We start from the raw sequence: 16,125 nt of genomic DNA, 5'->3' as shown, positions 1-16,125 counted from the left end.
AGGGGAATTGATGGAGGAGCTATGTGCATGCAAAGGGATCAAAGGGAGTACACACCAGGATTTTACCCAGGTCCACGCTCCCTACTCCTGCTATATGGGACTATACTCTTCCATATGAGATTACAGAGATGCGTACCAGGTGCCCTAGTCATGCCTTATATTGTACATGAGATGGATGGGAGCTACAACGGTTGGCTTATTTAATGCCATTGGTAATGGCATATTGACTGCCGACTGTTACTACTGCTAGTTATTACACTGGTAACGCTAGCTTTAATGTGTAGTGGAATGAACGATAACAATTGTCTCCATGTCGCACCCTTTGACCTCCAGGGGGATCCGACTAGCCGTTATCTCGTCCGACTGACTCCAACCTAGTCCAACTGAAGATGATGCGATGTTGATGGGTGCTGAAACTTCACCACTGGACAAGTCACGATCTGTAGCCCTACTAAGTTGGGCCCTATCGTTATTGTCCTTGCCTTTGGCCGACTATTGCCATGGGCCTACCTGGTGGGGATTTCCTCCTCGCTATTTACCTTGGTTATAACCTTATTTCATTGAATGCTAGAAAACAAGCAACAATTTGCAAGTCAAGCAGAATACAAAGCCTTGGCCAACGCCAGAACAGAAGTTATGTGGATCTAAAATCTCTTGAAGGAATTAGGAATTCAAGTTCCTCCAGCAGCAAGGTTATGGTGGGATAATATTGGAGCCATAACTGTCTGGCAATCCTGTGTTTCATGCCAAAAAAAAAACATATAGAAGTGGACTACCACTTTGTTAGAGAAAGAGTTGCAGGCAAGTTACTTGACATTATACTTATTCCTGCGGAGGATCAAGTTGTTGATGGATTTACCGAGGCTCTCACGGGTCGACAGATTGAAGCATTCAAGCGCAACCTCAACCTCATTGTTTTCCTTGGTTGTGATAAGATCATAGGCTAGACCTGATTGTAACAAACTTGTATTCTGTGGTTATCTAGGAGGATCTAAAGAGGCATTAGAGATAGAGATGTAATCTAGTTAAGCTACTTTCCTTGCCTCTCAAATCTTTTGCCTAGTTTTAAAAAAAAAGGCCTATCTGAAAAGCCGATCCAATGTAGCCTCCTACATATATTAGGTGACTACAGTGTCCAGTTCAGGCGTTGGCAACAGTGAAACTCTGCTACTTCCTTGCTCTGTGTGTTTTACTTGCTACCTGATGGGGGAAAGCAGCAATGGAGGGAGAGAAGTGCGACAAACCTGTCCGTAAATCTGAACTAAATTTTAATTTACATTTGATCTTTCTGCTCTAGGACTACAACAGCAGGCAAAAAGGCGCAGACTGCGGTGTTACATACACTGCACGTAGATCAGCAGCAGTCTGCGTTTATTTGCCCGACAGTAAGTTTACAACCGTGTCCAGCCACCAGAATTTGCCACCCCGTGTTCTATCCGTGTGTACAACTTGAACGGAGGGGGTGGCTGATCGTGGGAGGCATATCAATTAGCCAACTTGACTGAGGGGAGGAGTCACAAGGGCGAAAGCGAAATAGTTCACGTTATTCCAGGATATCCGTTGGCCATAGCTGCTTCCACTTTGAGATTTCATCCTTGTCTTGGAGCTTCCTTATTCCACCGTAGAATCCGTCACTCTCGTTGCCTTCTTCCCTGTGGTCCTTCCGATTCACCAGGGACTGCCTCCATCTTGAGCCAGGCGTGTATTGATTGAACTCCAGCACCACGGTGTCTGCAATAATATATCGTCACAAGAGTTTGTATGTTCAGAGATCCACTTCCATTCCGTTTAACAGTACCAATTTTCGTGTTTATGCTAGCCATCGCAGAGTGACTGCTAACAACTAAGATACTTGACCTCAACATTCCACATGAATTAACCCCCCCGGTTCAGGAATCAACCCCCTCCCGGTTTTGACTCACTGAAGTGGTTTTGACCACGTTGAGTGCTGACTGAGCAGTGCCATGTCAGCAGGGTATGCCAACTAAGCCACTAGGTCAAACGAGAACCTTTTTTGGTAAAAAATTGCAGAGATTAAAATTTTGATGAATCGCTCAATCTGTTCAGCCAAATATAGTGAAAACTGTCCCAGATTAGTCCACATGCTATGCTTGATGCTGTGTGAAATTTTCTGAAAACTTTTTTCTCGGTCAAAATTTTGGCCAAAAATTGCAGAATTCAAAATTTGATGAATCTACCAATCTGTTCGACAAATATGTTGAAATTTTCTCAGATTAGTCCAGATGCTATGTTTGATTTTCAGTTTTTTTGGGGTTTGTGTGTGGGGGGATAAAAACTGGGTCAAAATTGTGACAAAAAATTGCAGGAATTGAATTTTTGATGAATCTCAATCTGTTTAGCAAAATTTATTGAAAATTTCCCAGATTAGTATACATGCTATGCTTAATGTTGTGTAAATTTTTCTCAATTTTCTGGAAAAAATCGCTCAAATTATTGACCAAAATTGCAGAAATTGAAATTTTGATGAATCTCTCAATCTATTCAACCAAATATGGTCATATTAGTCCACATGGTATGCTCGATGATCTGTGAAAATTTCAGATTTGGCATTCCTTGTACCTGCTGAGTGGCAAGTTTGGGGTTATTTGGGGTGTGGTTCGACTGGTTTCGAAGTTTGGGGTTGAATCTTAAACCGAGTGGCAAGTTTAAAGAATAAGTGCACATCGTGTATAATAAAACCATCTTCAATATAGGTAATAAAGCAAGCATAACCTAAAAGGATGGATTCTTATGGAACAAGCACTCACAGAAATGTTAATGTCAGCTATGTTCAAAATATGTTAACTAGGTTATCAGTATCCCAGCATAATGTATTAGTGGGGAGACGATGAACCAGTTTAGTTAATGGGAATAAACATAATACACAACTCATTTTAAAGTAAATTAAGGTCAAACATAAGAGGAAGTCATCATTTTCGGACTAACACTTTCCATTTAATAAGTGGATAACCAAAATGAGTTTGAGGCCATGATGTTGTATTATAATGTTCTTTGAACTTTGCTGGAATGTTCATGGGGTCATGACTCTGAAAAGCCTATGTATATGCAACTAACTTTGCAATTATTAGTCAAGTCAAATAAATTAATCCTAGAGATTAAAGCTATTCTCACCACTAAGATGACACCGACAAAAGTGCTCATTTCCATCACATGATTCCAAGTGGCCAACAACTCCATACCACCAGCCTGCCAAACATATATAGCAACACATGAATGAACACACTGTCCAGCAGTATAATACTCCTCATCACTATCAGATAAGATTAGCATATCCATATGGCAATGTTTAATGATTCTTCCAACACTGTCCAAAGCAAACACTGCATTGTTGGGCAGCTGGGAACATACCATATGGGAACTCCTTGTTCCTTCTCCACTGAATCTCAATGTTATCGCCAGGCCGTAGTTCATGTAAGCAGTCAGAGGCATGCAGGTCATGTGCAAGAGTTTCGACCCGAGGTGCCCTGATCCTGTCCCATTGCACGCCATCTTCCAAGACTACAGTTCGTCGCCCGTGTGGTGGATACCTGGCACGTCAAATGCTTTCTATTTTGAGTTATCTCAGATAGAGAACTTGAAGATACAAAAAAAAAAGGAAGAGAGAGGTATGAATCATCTCCACTAGTTGTGTGCCTAGAAACCATGTAGCACGTTCACAGTTTATGCTTAAAATCATACAGAACTTAGTACCTTGCGTGGAACGTGTCAGTGCGGAAATCATAGCTGAGCTCTGCATCATAGCATGACATCATGAACCCAACATGCCCATGCTGCAAAACAAACATGAAAGTCTCAGGATTTCTTTGTCAAACGAAACAGAAATATCGTTAGTTGAAAACTAAAAGAAGACAGGAGCTCAGAGGAACATGAACAACTCAACTGGAAACCAGAGAAGCAAATCCACCCAACCAAATTAAGGTGTAAGCTTAAATGATTACTCTACAGCTTGCTTCTAATAATTCATCCCTAACAGTCTAATAATTGGCACTGGATGACCAACTGACAATTAACAAAGCATACTTAATTGCATGCTTTACAATAAGTGAAATGAAATCATAGCAACTGCTCTGCTCAAGCATGAAGATTATTGTACCTCTCGGTTGTAGACCTGTGCGGGGAACCAGAACTTGCCGCTCTCCAGGTGGAGATACCACGACATGATGGAATCATCCAGCACAGGGCCCGCGGACGTGCCGGCGCCGCCGTCGGCCCTAGGCCGCATCCAGGACACCACCGGGCAGACGCAGGACAGCGCGGCAAGCCACCTCCGGTGCTTGCCGCTGCCAGCAGACCCGCACCCCGACGCGCCGCCGCCGGCCGCGGTCGACGAGGACAGATACGACCTCCACTCGTCCCTCGCGGCGGTACCCAGGACAGAACCCCACTTGTCGGACATGTGGCGCTCCCAGAGGTGGTCGCTCCTGCACCTTTCCCGCATGGACCGGCTGACGGCGGCCATGTTCCGCAGCTCCGCCGGCGGCAGCTTGGCGAGAATGCAGTCGATGGCCAGCTCCGGGAGGTCGAGCACCGACGGCTCGCCGGTCGTATCCGTAGTCTCCAGCTTGGCGGCCGGGCGCTTCCTCTTGAAGGAAGGCATGAGGGGCATGGCGTCCGCGGCCGTGGAGGCGACGCCGCCGAGCAGCCTGTAGCCGGCCAAGAATCCGAGCAGCGAGAGCGCGAGTTGTTGGGAGATGGAAGCGAGGAAGAGTCTCATGTCACGGGCGCATGGCTTGGACAAGAAGAGGAGGCAGGAGAAGACGAAGGTGGCGACCAGGGCAAGCATTGATGAGAGGCAAAGAAGCGAGCCGTGGAGCACTGCGACTGCACAGTGCTCCTCGCAAATAAACAACGCAAGCCACCCAGACCCAGACCCAGTGGAAGAAAGAGAGATGAGATGCTGCCGCCTCTACGACCACAGCCGCATCAACCACTAACTCAGCTGCTTTCTCCGGCCGATCGGAGAAAGCTAGGCGATGGAACCCACTTCAGAAAGGGTTAGAAAAATATTGGGTGGGATTCGATCGAATCGAAGCCCGGAGAAGAAGGGGGACACTTGTTGCCGAGCGGGGGTTGTTCTCGGATTGAAGCGGAGACGCGCACCAACTGAGCAGCCACAAAAAAGAAGAGCAAGAAACAAGTCAAATTCGAGCTAAGATTACTCCGACGGGAGGGAACCGAGGTGGGATCTCCGCAGCTGGAACGGGAGTATTTGGAGCCAAGGAAAGATCAAAGAATGGTCCTAGCAAAGACGAAAGGGAAAAAGGGATCTTGGAAGGAGATAAGAGAGAGAGAGAGTAGGTGAGAGGCGAGCGTTGGTGGGAGTGAGTGAGCAAGAGGGAAGCGTGGGCGGGGCCCGGCCGTGCAAAGCCCCACGCAAGCAGCTTCCCTGGCAAAGCTCACCGGCGCCCTCCGCCCCCTCTCCCTCCCCGTCCCTCCTCTCGCTTCCAAGAAACGAAAGCCGGGTGGGTGGAGGAAGGAGAGAAATGGGGCAGGGAGGAGGATCGCAGGCGGAGGAGGGAGACGAGTATCTATTTATGGGTGGAACTCGTTTCTGGCGTGCGCGCGCGCGGGCGGTTGTCATCTCTCTCCTTGTTTGCCTCCAAGCCTCTTGTTTCGTGGCGCCCTCCGGGAGGGACACCAATAATTGATTGGGAGCCATGCGTTTGTTAGAGCTAATCATAAGAGGTTTCTTGTGTTCCACGGGGGCCGAGAGAGAGAGAGAGAGAGAGAGAGAGAGAGAGAGAGAGAGAGAGGGGATGGAGAATTCATGGCCAAGTTTAGGAGAGGATTTTTGTTGATAGGAATTGTGTGTGCGCACATTTGTTTCTTCATCTGCGCTTCAGGTTTGTCAGGGATCTCGACCTTACATTTTTCGCGATTTGGATGTTGAGTTGTGGCAACTTGGGGAGGCAAGGACGGCGACGTGTTCCACAGATTTTGCCTACTTATTTGAGATCTAGGGAAAGGACCGAAAATGACCTCGTGTCTTGTCGTACAACACACGTTTGTGCCACTACTATGCTAATACAGAACTTGATTGTATTTTAAGGCATTGTAAAATGCAAAATGTTTAGGAAGGTGCTTAGTAAAATAAACCGAATTTTTATTAAGCATAGGTGCTTATCTCTACGTGAGTGATGACTAATGAAGCGTCTATCCTCTAAAAATAAGCACCAGTGCTTAAGAAAAACTGGTTTATTTCTTTAAGTAACTTTCCTAAGCACCTTGCATTGTACGAGGCCTAAGAAATGATAGTAAGCATTTTGTGACATAACATCGTGTACTCCATTCTTCGATCCCACTCGCAACCGAGGATCCTTGGTTCTGTCGGATAAAGGCCAGATACCGCCAGGATTCACCTGTTACTTTGCGCAACATAAATGCAGTGATGAAATTTATTCTCGACCAGATTGGGGGCATACCATTAGGCTCTGACACACCGTTTGGATGTTGATATTAGGAGCTCGAATTGGACTTCCGCATTCAGGTAGACTGAATAACATTGTTTGGTTGGCTACAACATTCAGGCGTGGAGTTGAAGCCCGATATTGCATGCCCCACGCCAACATGCACGCCCCACTCTCCGATATGGAGCCAAATCCCTCGGTTTTGCTACGTATTTGGCCCGCGCCGCTTACCCCGTCGTGCCCTCGTGGGGAAAGGAAAAGAACAACTCTGCGAGACGAGACGAGAAGCGGAGTGCAACAGAGCTCGATGGCGGCGCAAGGTCAGTGCCCTCTCCCGTGAGTCCTCCTCCTTCTCGCATATCTTTGAAGAGCTGCTACGATCTACCACTGGCAACACACCGAGTATAGTTTAGATCAGTTCAACTCGAAAAGAAGAAGGATTGAAGATACAAAGTAGCGCGAAGAGAGGGAAATGGAGTTAAAACTTAGTACTTTTCTTCTTATCTGTATTGTAGCCTCTTTTCCCATTACATAGCCAAGCGGATCGGATCTGGAATGCATCCGTTTGAATTTGCTTGGTATCCAAAATGTGAAGAACCAAAAGATCTGCCTCCATTGATATACAAGCAACGGGGAAGATCCACCTCAAGAGTAGCTTGAGCAGGAATATCTTTTCTTCAAGAGGGAGACATGGACCATGGGATGAATAAGACCGCCTTGTGGTAACTGCAATTTGTAGGCAACAATACCCATTTTTTGAATGATTTATCAAGGACAAAAGAATTTGCAACTCAACTTCTGGTTTGAGCGTCGTGCAATATAAGTTTGAACATATGGTCGCAACTTTAAATAAGCATCTTCCCCCACTTGTAAGGAACCCTCACCATGCATTTTATCTGCCTGGCTCTTCATTCGCTGTCGAGCTCGAAGAAGTTGTTGCTGAATACACTACTACAGATCTAAACAACACTGACCGGCCAAATAGTATCATCACTGACGCCCGAGTGGCCCGTCAGTGACTCAGGGTTCATGATGATACTTTCGTCACTGACGGTCCACCAGACTCATCTGCGATAAGGCTCATCACTGACCTGACGGCTGGTCAGTACTACTTAACAAAAGGGCTCGAGCAAGAGACCTGTCACTGACCGCCCATTGTATACTGACCAATCAGTGATGTAGATTTTGGAGTGGTAGCAAAAGCTTGTATTGCTAGCATTCCAACAGAATTACTGCTGGTAGTGCAGCCCCAGCTTCACAACCACCAAAGAGCAATTTTGGATCAATAGTTGGCATGATTGTACCAACTAATGACGTGAAGACTAGATCCTTTTGTATAGTGTGGCAAGAATCAGGAAACGTCATCGTCATGACATTTCTGTCTCACTGTACACAACACTCTTCTAAAAAAGAGTGTTTTATCTAGTAGTACACATAAAGATCACAATGGCAATGAGGTGAATCATGTATCCCTGTTTGCAAAAACAAAGTATACTCATCTAAGCACAAATAGAAGACAACACCATTTACTTTATGAAGTAGCCTAGTAGATCACCCACCAGCATGCCAGGAAACCAAATATAGCACCCTACCCCCGGGGGTTTCTCCAGAAAGCGGATGGTGGGACAAAATATAGTTGATCATGTTGGTTTCGATGATGCTCCTCATTGGACGAGACCAACAATTTGATCTTTTTGTGGAGTGCGACAAAAATAACTACATATGTTGGAAAGTGAGTCCACTTCAGATGAGATTTGAACATATGGCACGATCGCATTTGAACATACAACACAATGTCATAGCAATTTGACATTATTCTTTGTGTAACTACTAGCACAACGACATTTGAACATAGAGCACAATGACATGGCAACTAGACATCAGTATTTTTGTAACTATTAGCATAATGGCATTATGACATAGCAATTGCAACATGTTTCTATTTTAAATCATTGTCTCAATGACTTGATCACATAGCAATTGCAACACAATATTTATTTAACTCTTAGCACAATAACAACAATTCAACACATATATGAATATAGCAATTCACAACATAGAGATATAACCATTGTAATAAGATATATAACCATTGTAATAAGATATATAACCATTGTAATAAGATGTATAGTCTGGAAATGGATTGTGTGGTGGGTGTTATGACTGGTCGAAAGTAGTAGACATTTCCAGTCAGTTAAAGAACTTCGGACATGATGTGATATACGTTATTGTATGAGATGATCATGTTTTGTAAAATTATCAGCAACAAGAGCCTTATGGTTGTCTCTTTATTGTATGAAATGCAAACGCCATGTAATTGCTTTACTTTATCACTATGCGTTAGCGATAGTTGTAGAAGCAATAGTTGATGAGACGACCATGACGCAATGATGGAGATCAAGGTGTCGAGCCAGTGAAGATAGAGATCATGACGATGCTTTGGAGATGGAGATCAAAAGCACAATATGATGATGGCCATATCATGTCACATATTTTGATTGCATGTGATGTTTATCTTTTATGCATCTTATTTTGTTTAGTATGGCGGTAGCATTATAAGATGATCCCTTAACTAAATTTCAAGGTAGAAGTGTTCTCCCTGAGTATGCACCGTTGCTACAGTTCGTCGTGTTGAGACACCACATGATGATCGGGTGTGATAGACTCTACGTTCACATACAACGGGTGCAAGATAGTTTTGCACATGCGGAATACTCGGGTTAAACTTGACGAGCCTGGTATGTACAAACATGGCCTTGGAACACTGGAGACCGAAAGGTCGAACGTGAATCATATAGTAGATATGATCAACATAGACATGTTCACCATTGATGACTACTCCATCTCACGTGATGATCGGACATGGTTTAGTAGATTTGGATCACGTATCATTTAGATGACTTGAGGAATGTCTATCTAAGTGGGAGTTCTTAAGTAATTTGATTAATTGAACTTAATTTATCATGAACTTAGTCCTGATAGTTTTTGCATATCTATGTTGTAGATCAATGGCATGTGCTACCGTTCCCTTTAATTTTAATGTGTTCCTAGAGAAATCTAAGTTCAAAGATGATGGTAGCAACTACGTGGACTTGGTCCGTAACTTGAGGATTATCCTCATTGCTGCACAGAAGAATTATGTCCTTGATGCACCGCTAGGTGAAAGGCCTACTGTAGGAGCAGATGCTAATGTTATGAATGTCTGGCAAGCTTGACCTGATGACTACTCAATAGTTCAGTGTGCCATGCTTTACGGCTTAGAATCGGGACTTCAAAGATGTTTTGAACGTCATGGACCATATGAGATGTTCCAGGAGTTGAAGTTAATATTTCAAGCAAATGCCCGAGTTGAGAAATATGAAGTCTCCAACAAGTTCTATAGCTGCAAGATGGAGGAGAACAGTTCTCTCAGTGAACACATACTCAAAATATCTGGGTATCATAATCACTTGACTCAGCTGGGAGTTAATCTTCCAGATGATAGTGTTATTGACAGAGTTCTTCAATCACTACCACCAAGCTACAAAGGCTTCGTGATGAACTATAATATGCAAGGGATGGACAAGACAATTCCCGAGCTCTTCTCAATGCTCAAAGCTGCGGAGGTAGAAATCAAGAAGGAGCATGAAGTGTTGATGGTTAACAAGACCACTAGTTTCAAGAAAAAGGGCAAGGGAAAGAAGGGGAACTTCAAGAAGAATGGCAAGCAAGTTGCCACTCCCGGGAAGAAGCCCAAAGCTGGACCCAAGCCTGAAACTGAGTGCTTCTACTGCAAAGGGACTGGTCACTGGAAGCGGAACTGCCCCAAGTATTTAGAGGATAAGAAGGAGGGCAAAGTGAACAAAGGTATATTTGATATACATGTTATTGATGTGTACCTTACTAATGCTCGTAGTAGCGCCTGGGTATTTGATACTGGTTTGGTTGCTCATATTTGTAACTCGAAACAGGAGCTACGGATTAAACTAAGATTGGCTAAGGACGAGGTGACAATGAGCGTCGAGAATGGTTCCAAGGTTGATGTGATCGCCGTTGGCACGCTACCTCTACATCTACCTTCGGGATTAGTTTTAGACCTGAATAATTGTTATTTGGTGCTAGCGTTGAGCATGAACATTATATCTGGATCTTGTTTAGTGCGAGACGGTTGTTCATTTAAATAAGAGAATAATGGTTGTTCTATTTATATGAGTTATATCTTTTATGGTCATGCACCCCTGAAGAGTGGTCTATTTTTGTTGAATTAAAAAATTGTGGTGATACAAATATTCATAATATTGATGCCAAAAGATGCAAAGTTGATAATGATAGTGCAACATATTTGTGGCACTGCCGTTTATGTCATATTGGTGTAAAGCGCATGAAGAAACTCCATGCAGATGGGCTTTTGGAATCACTTGATTATGAATCATTTGATACTTACGAACCATGCCTCATGGGCAAGATGACTAAAACTTCGTTCTCCGGAACAATGGAGCGAGCCAATGACTTATTGGAAATAATACATACCGATGTATGCGGTCCGATGTGTGTTGAGGCATGCGGGGGGTATTGTTATTTTCTGACCCTCAAAGATGATTTGAGCAGATATGGGTACATCTACTTAATGAAACACAAGTCTGAAACATTTGAAAAGTTTAAAGAATTTCAGAGTGAAGTGGAGAATTATCGTAACAAGAGTTCCAATAAGCTGAGAAGAGAGACCTCTACGGGCCAAGCTATGAAAGATCATGCGCTCTAAAGGCCAAGGCAGTTTCCTCATCTGAAGGAGAAGATTCTGATAGCAGCCTTGGTGATCCTGAAGAACAAAGCCAGGAGCTAGCAATGCTCGTGAGGAAATTTCAGTAGTTCTCAAGACGTGGTCGCTTTGGAAAATATTCAAGAAGTGATGACATGAGATCGGATTCCTCATCCCGCGATTACAAGAAGAGGACTTGCCACAAATGCAAGAAACATGGCCACTACATAACTAATTGTCCTTAGTGGGTGAAGGAATCAAATAAGAAGAAGTACAAGGATGACAGTTCAGACGACTCGAAGAAGAAAAAGAAATCTTCAAAGTCCTCATCGTCAAAATCTTCAAAGTCTTCATCTTACAAGAAGAGCAGTTTCAAAAAGGCTCGGGCATTCATTGGCAAGGAAATGGATTCTAAAGCTGAATATGAGGAAAATGAGGAAGAGGAGGCATCTGAGGGGTCAGACTCTAGTGTGGCGAGCCTAGCTCTCGCTACTGCTTTCGTCAGCAAGTCCATCTTCAACTGTGAAGAAAATGTCGACTCCAACACTGCTGACGATGGCAATGTGGACTATGCTCCCACCTATTGCTTCATGGCAAAAGGTGCCGAGGTACTCAAATATCCCTCCTCTGAATCAAGTGAGGATGAATCTGATGAAAATCTCAAACCTAGCTATTCCAAACTTGCTAAGATTTCCGTTAAACAACAAAAAGCTTTTGAAAAGGTTCAAAATCTGCTAGACAAAAGCGATGACCTGTTGGGTGAGGAAATGGATCGACCTCATACTGATAATCTTCAGCGTCTTCAGTCCAAGTTTGATAAGCTTCAAAGTCATCATAACACTCACTTAGCCGATCATGAGAAGCTTTATTATGAATTTCTTCAAAGAAACCAAGATATTCAGAAGCTAAGGGTGAGTTATGAAGATCGTTAGAAGGAAAATGATTCATTGCTTGCTCAACAGATCAGTTTCGCTCAGGAAGAATTCATTCCACCATGTTTGAAATGCATTGAACGCGAATCTGCTAATTCTTCACCTGAAAGTTCAAATGCTTCTACTGCTGCAAATTCTTCAACTATTTTTGTGGTCACAAATTCCTCATCTGAGGATACCACAAGTATCACTGACAATGCAGGGTTGAAGGAATTGTATGTGACAGGCATGTATAAAAGCCTCAAAGGGCATCAGGCTCTTTGTGATGTGCTTAAGAAGCAGATCCTCAATAGGAACCCTAGGAAATAGGGTATTGCCTTTGAGAGGAAACTCAATGTTGATGGGACCTAATGGAAACCTGAGCAATATCCCAAAACCTCATGGGGTGCTACGAAAGGACCTCCCATAGATCCATTGCTACCTCTTGAGCACTGCGTTGGTTTTCCCTTGAAGAGGAAAGGGTGATGCAGCAAAGTAGCGTAAGTATTTCCCTCGGTTTTTGAGAACCAAGGTATCAATCTAGTAGGAGGCCACGCACAAGTCCCTTGCACCTACACAAACAAATAAATCCTCGCAATCAACGCAACAAAGGGGTTGTCAATCCCTTCACGGTAAAACTTACTGTAACGCCCACGATGCGGCTATATCTCCCACGTGTCGAGGCACGACTTAGGGGCATAACCGCATTGTGGTTTTGTCGCAAGAAGGGTCATCTTCACACAATCCCATGTAATGAACAAGAATGGGATAACGAGAGTTGGCTTACAATCGCCACTTCACACAATACATAAATATAATACATACATCATACAAAAACCACACATAGACCGACTACGGTCAAATCCAAATGAAAAATAAGATAACCCCAAATGCTAGATCCCTGATCGTCCCAACTGGGCTCCACTACTGATCATGAGGAAAAGAAACATAGTAACGACCACGTTCCTCATCGAACTCCCACTTGAGCTCGGTTGCGTCATCTGCACTGGCATCGTCGGCACCTGCAACTGTTTTGATAGAATCTGTGAGTCACGAGGACTCAGCAATCTCACACCCGCGAGATCAAGACTATTTAAGCTTATAGGAAAGGATGGTGTAATGAGGTGGAGCTGCAGCAGGCACTAAGCATATATGTTGGCTAACATACACAAATAGAGCGAGAAGAGAAGCAACGCAACGGTCGCGAAGCTAGAAATGATCAAGAAGTGATCCTGAAACTACTTACGTTCATGCATAACTCAAACCGTGTTCACTTCCTGGACCCCGCCGAGAAGAGACCGTCACGGCTACACACACCGTTGATGTATTTTAATTAAGTCAAGTGACAGGTTCTCTACAACCGGACATTAACAAATTCCCATCTGCCTCATAACCGCGGGCACGGCTTTCGAAAGATAATACCCTGCAGGGGCGTCCCAACTTAGCCCATCATAAGCTCTCGCGGTCAACGAAGGATAAACCTTCTCCCAGGAAGATCCGATCAGTCTCGGAATCCCGGTTTACAAGACATTTCGACAATGGTAAAACAAGACCAGCAAAGCCGCCCGAATGTGCCGACAAATCCCGATAGGAGCTGCACATATCTCGTTCTCAGGGCACACCGGATAAGCGAAGTGTACAGGTACTAACATAACCCAAGTTGCCAAGGGACGGTCCCACACGGTGCTCTAGTTTGGACCAGCACTCAGAGGAACACTGGCCCGGGGGTTTAAATAAAGATGACCCTCGGGCTCGCGAAAACCCAAGGGAAAAAGGCTTAGGTGGCAAATGGTAAAACCAAAGTTGGGCCTTGCTGGAGGAGTTTTATTCAAGGCGAACTGTCAAGGGGGTCCCATAAATCACCCAACCGCGTAAGGAACACAAACTCAAGGAACATAATACCGGTATGACGGAAACTAGGGCGGCAAGAGTGGAACAAAACACCAGGCATAAGGCCGAGCCTTCCACCCTTTACCAAATATATAGATGCATTAATTAAATAAGAGATATTGTGATATTCCAAAATATCCATGTTCCAACATGGAACCAACTTCAACTTCACCTGCAACTAGCAACGCTATAAGAAGGGCTGAGCAAAAGCGGTAACTTAGCCAAACAACGGTTTGCTAGGAAAGGATGGTTAGCGGCTGACATGGAAATATGGGAGGCATGATAAAGAAAGTGATAGGTAGCGCAGCATGGCAATAGAACGAACAACTAGCAAAGCAAAGATAGAAGTGATTTCGAGGGTATGGTCATCTTGCCTGCAAGGTTCTCAGAGTTGTCGAAAGCTTGCTCCTCGTAAGCGTACTCAACAGGTTCCTCGTTCACGAACCCGTCTCCCGGCTCTACCCAAAACAAGAACACAAGCAACGGAACCACAATCAATCACGAGAAATGCACAAGCAACATGATGCAAAACATGTATGATATGCGATGCATATGCGTGCTCCGGAAGAAAAATGATGAACAAGGAAGTAAGTTGGCAAACCAAGTATGCCACTGGAAAGATGAGATGATTTTGTTTGAAATCGATATAAAGATCACCGGAAACGGATGCACGGTTTGCAAATGGCAAGCAAAACAAGAATGACACGAATCTGCCATTAACAGCATGATAGCACTTAGAATACATCAAGAAACTATGCTACAGCACTCCAACATAGCAACAAAGCATATGGAAGTAATCTACAGGAGATGCTTGACAAAAGATGAACACTGAGCTACGGCTAGATCACACCATAACAGGTTCAAACAAGCATGGCAAAAGTGCAAAAGATATCAGGTTCACAGACTTGGTGAAATTACTGGACATGGCATAAACAGCATCAGGTAGCAATGTTCAGAGAAAGAAATCAACATGCTACAGGAACTTAACATAGCAAAACAAGGCATGGCATGAATCTAATAAATGCATATGACAAAAGTCCCTTACTGACCATAAGCCAAAAAGGACCAGAAGATATGATGGCAACCATGTAAACATAGCAAGTTTCGTTAACAGGTTTCAGACTTTGCAGAAAACAGAGCATGGCAGAAACAGTATTATGAAGGCATCTTGGTGAGCTTGATTCACTCACCACAAAGCAATACATGACAAAAGAAGAATACCACAGCAAGAAGGCATGTTTATGAAGCTTTCCGTGGCAAGAGCAAGTTCATAGAATGAAAGTATCAACTACAATAAGCTTGGCAAAATTGAATATCATGTTATCAATCTACCGGAAATATTTTATAGCAAAAGTAGAGCAAGATTAGGACATGCTATGGCACTCCATAATTGCAAACAAGGGCATGCCGGGATAGAACACAACTATGTCTACAAAACATCCTTACTGAACATCTCCAAAAGGAGCATGTATCTCTCTGTAGACACATGGATACATAGCAACAAAATAATAGTAGTCACAGACTTTAGCAAAATAACCAAGTCCCTGAAATCAGAAACATCACGAAGCCTAGTTTGCATGCTTGTGCTAGTCACCACAGAGATCACAAAAATACATGGCATACACCTATGTTAAGATGGCATGGCATACATCAAAACACATGTAGAACTCATGCCCATAAGATGCACACATCAATAGCAACAAAATTAAGAAATCACCAAGATCTGATAAGTAACAGCAGATAACAGCAAGTAGCACTCTTGCACCAGAGATTTGGATATCAAGATGGACTCAAATGATCATGGTTCAATGTTACAAAATGAAGAGCATCTCGAGGCGAACATTTCTATATATTACACGCATGAAACTGAGCTATGTGTAGAGAGTTATGATGCGATGAACAGAGGCATATATTGTAAGAATCTGGGACTTAGAGAAAAATCGGGGGAAGGAGAAGTCAACCGAATGTGGATCTGGATCGGGCTCTGGCGCTCGCCGGCGATGGAGCTGGCCGGAGCAGTAGCGCACGGTGGAGGGAGGTGCTCGGGAGGAAGGAGAAGGAGGAGCCGGAGGCGGGGCGAGGACGGGGAGGCGGCGGCGACCGGCGTGGAGGAAGACGGAGGCGACGCGGGCGCTGGCGGGCACGGGCACCGAGGACG

General features: G+C 44.1%; 1 protein-coding gene across 1 annotated transcript; it reads right to left on the bottom strand.

Moving 5' to 3' along the window:
• Positions 1-1,234: 1,234 nt before the first annotated feature.
• On the bottom strand, positions 1,235-5,619 carry LOC123078208 (F-box protein At2g32560). The gene is made up of 5 exons (XM_044500627.1): positions 4,115-5,619; positions 3,712-3,791; positions 3,370-3,548; positions 3,133-3,207; positions 1,235-1,731 (listed from the first exon to the last, which is right to left on the bottom strand). Exons 1-5 carry the CDS (start codon positions 4,802-4,804, stop codon positions 1,544-1,546), a joined length of 1,212 nt encoding a protein of 403 aa, XP_044356562.1. The 5' UTR covers positions 4,805-5,619; the 3' UTR covers positions 1,235-1,543.
• Between the last annotated feature and the right edge of the window lie 10,506 nt (positions 5,620-16,125).

Source organism: Triticum aestivum, chromosome 3D (genome assembly GCF_018294505.1).
Source record: "Triticum aestivum cultivar Chinese Spring chromosome 3D, IWGSC CS RefSeq v2.1, whole genome shotgun sequence".
NCBI lineage: Eukaryota > Viridiplantae > Streptophyta > Magnoliopsida > Poales > Poaceae > Triticum > Triticum aestivum.
This window is presented reverse-complemented; position numbering and strand designations above follow the sequence as displayed.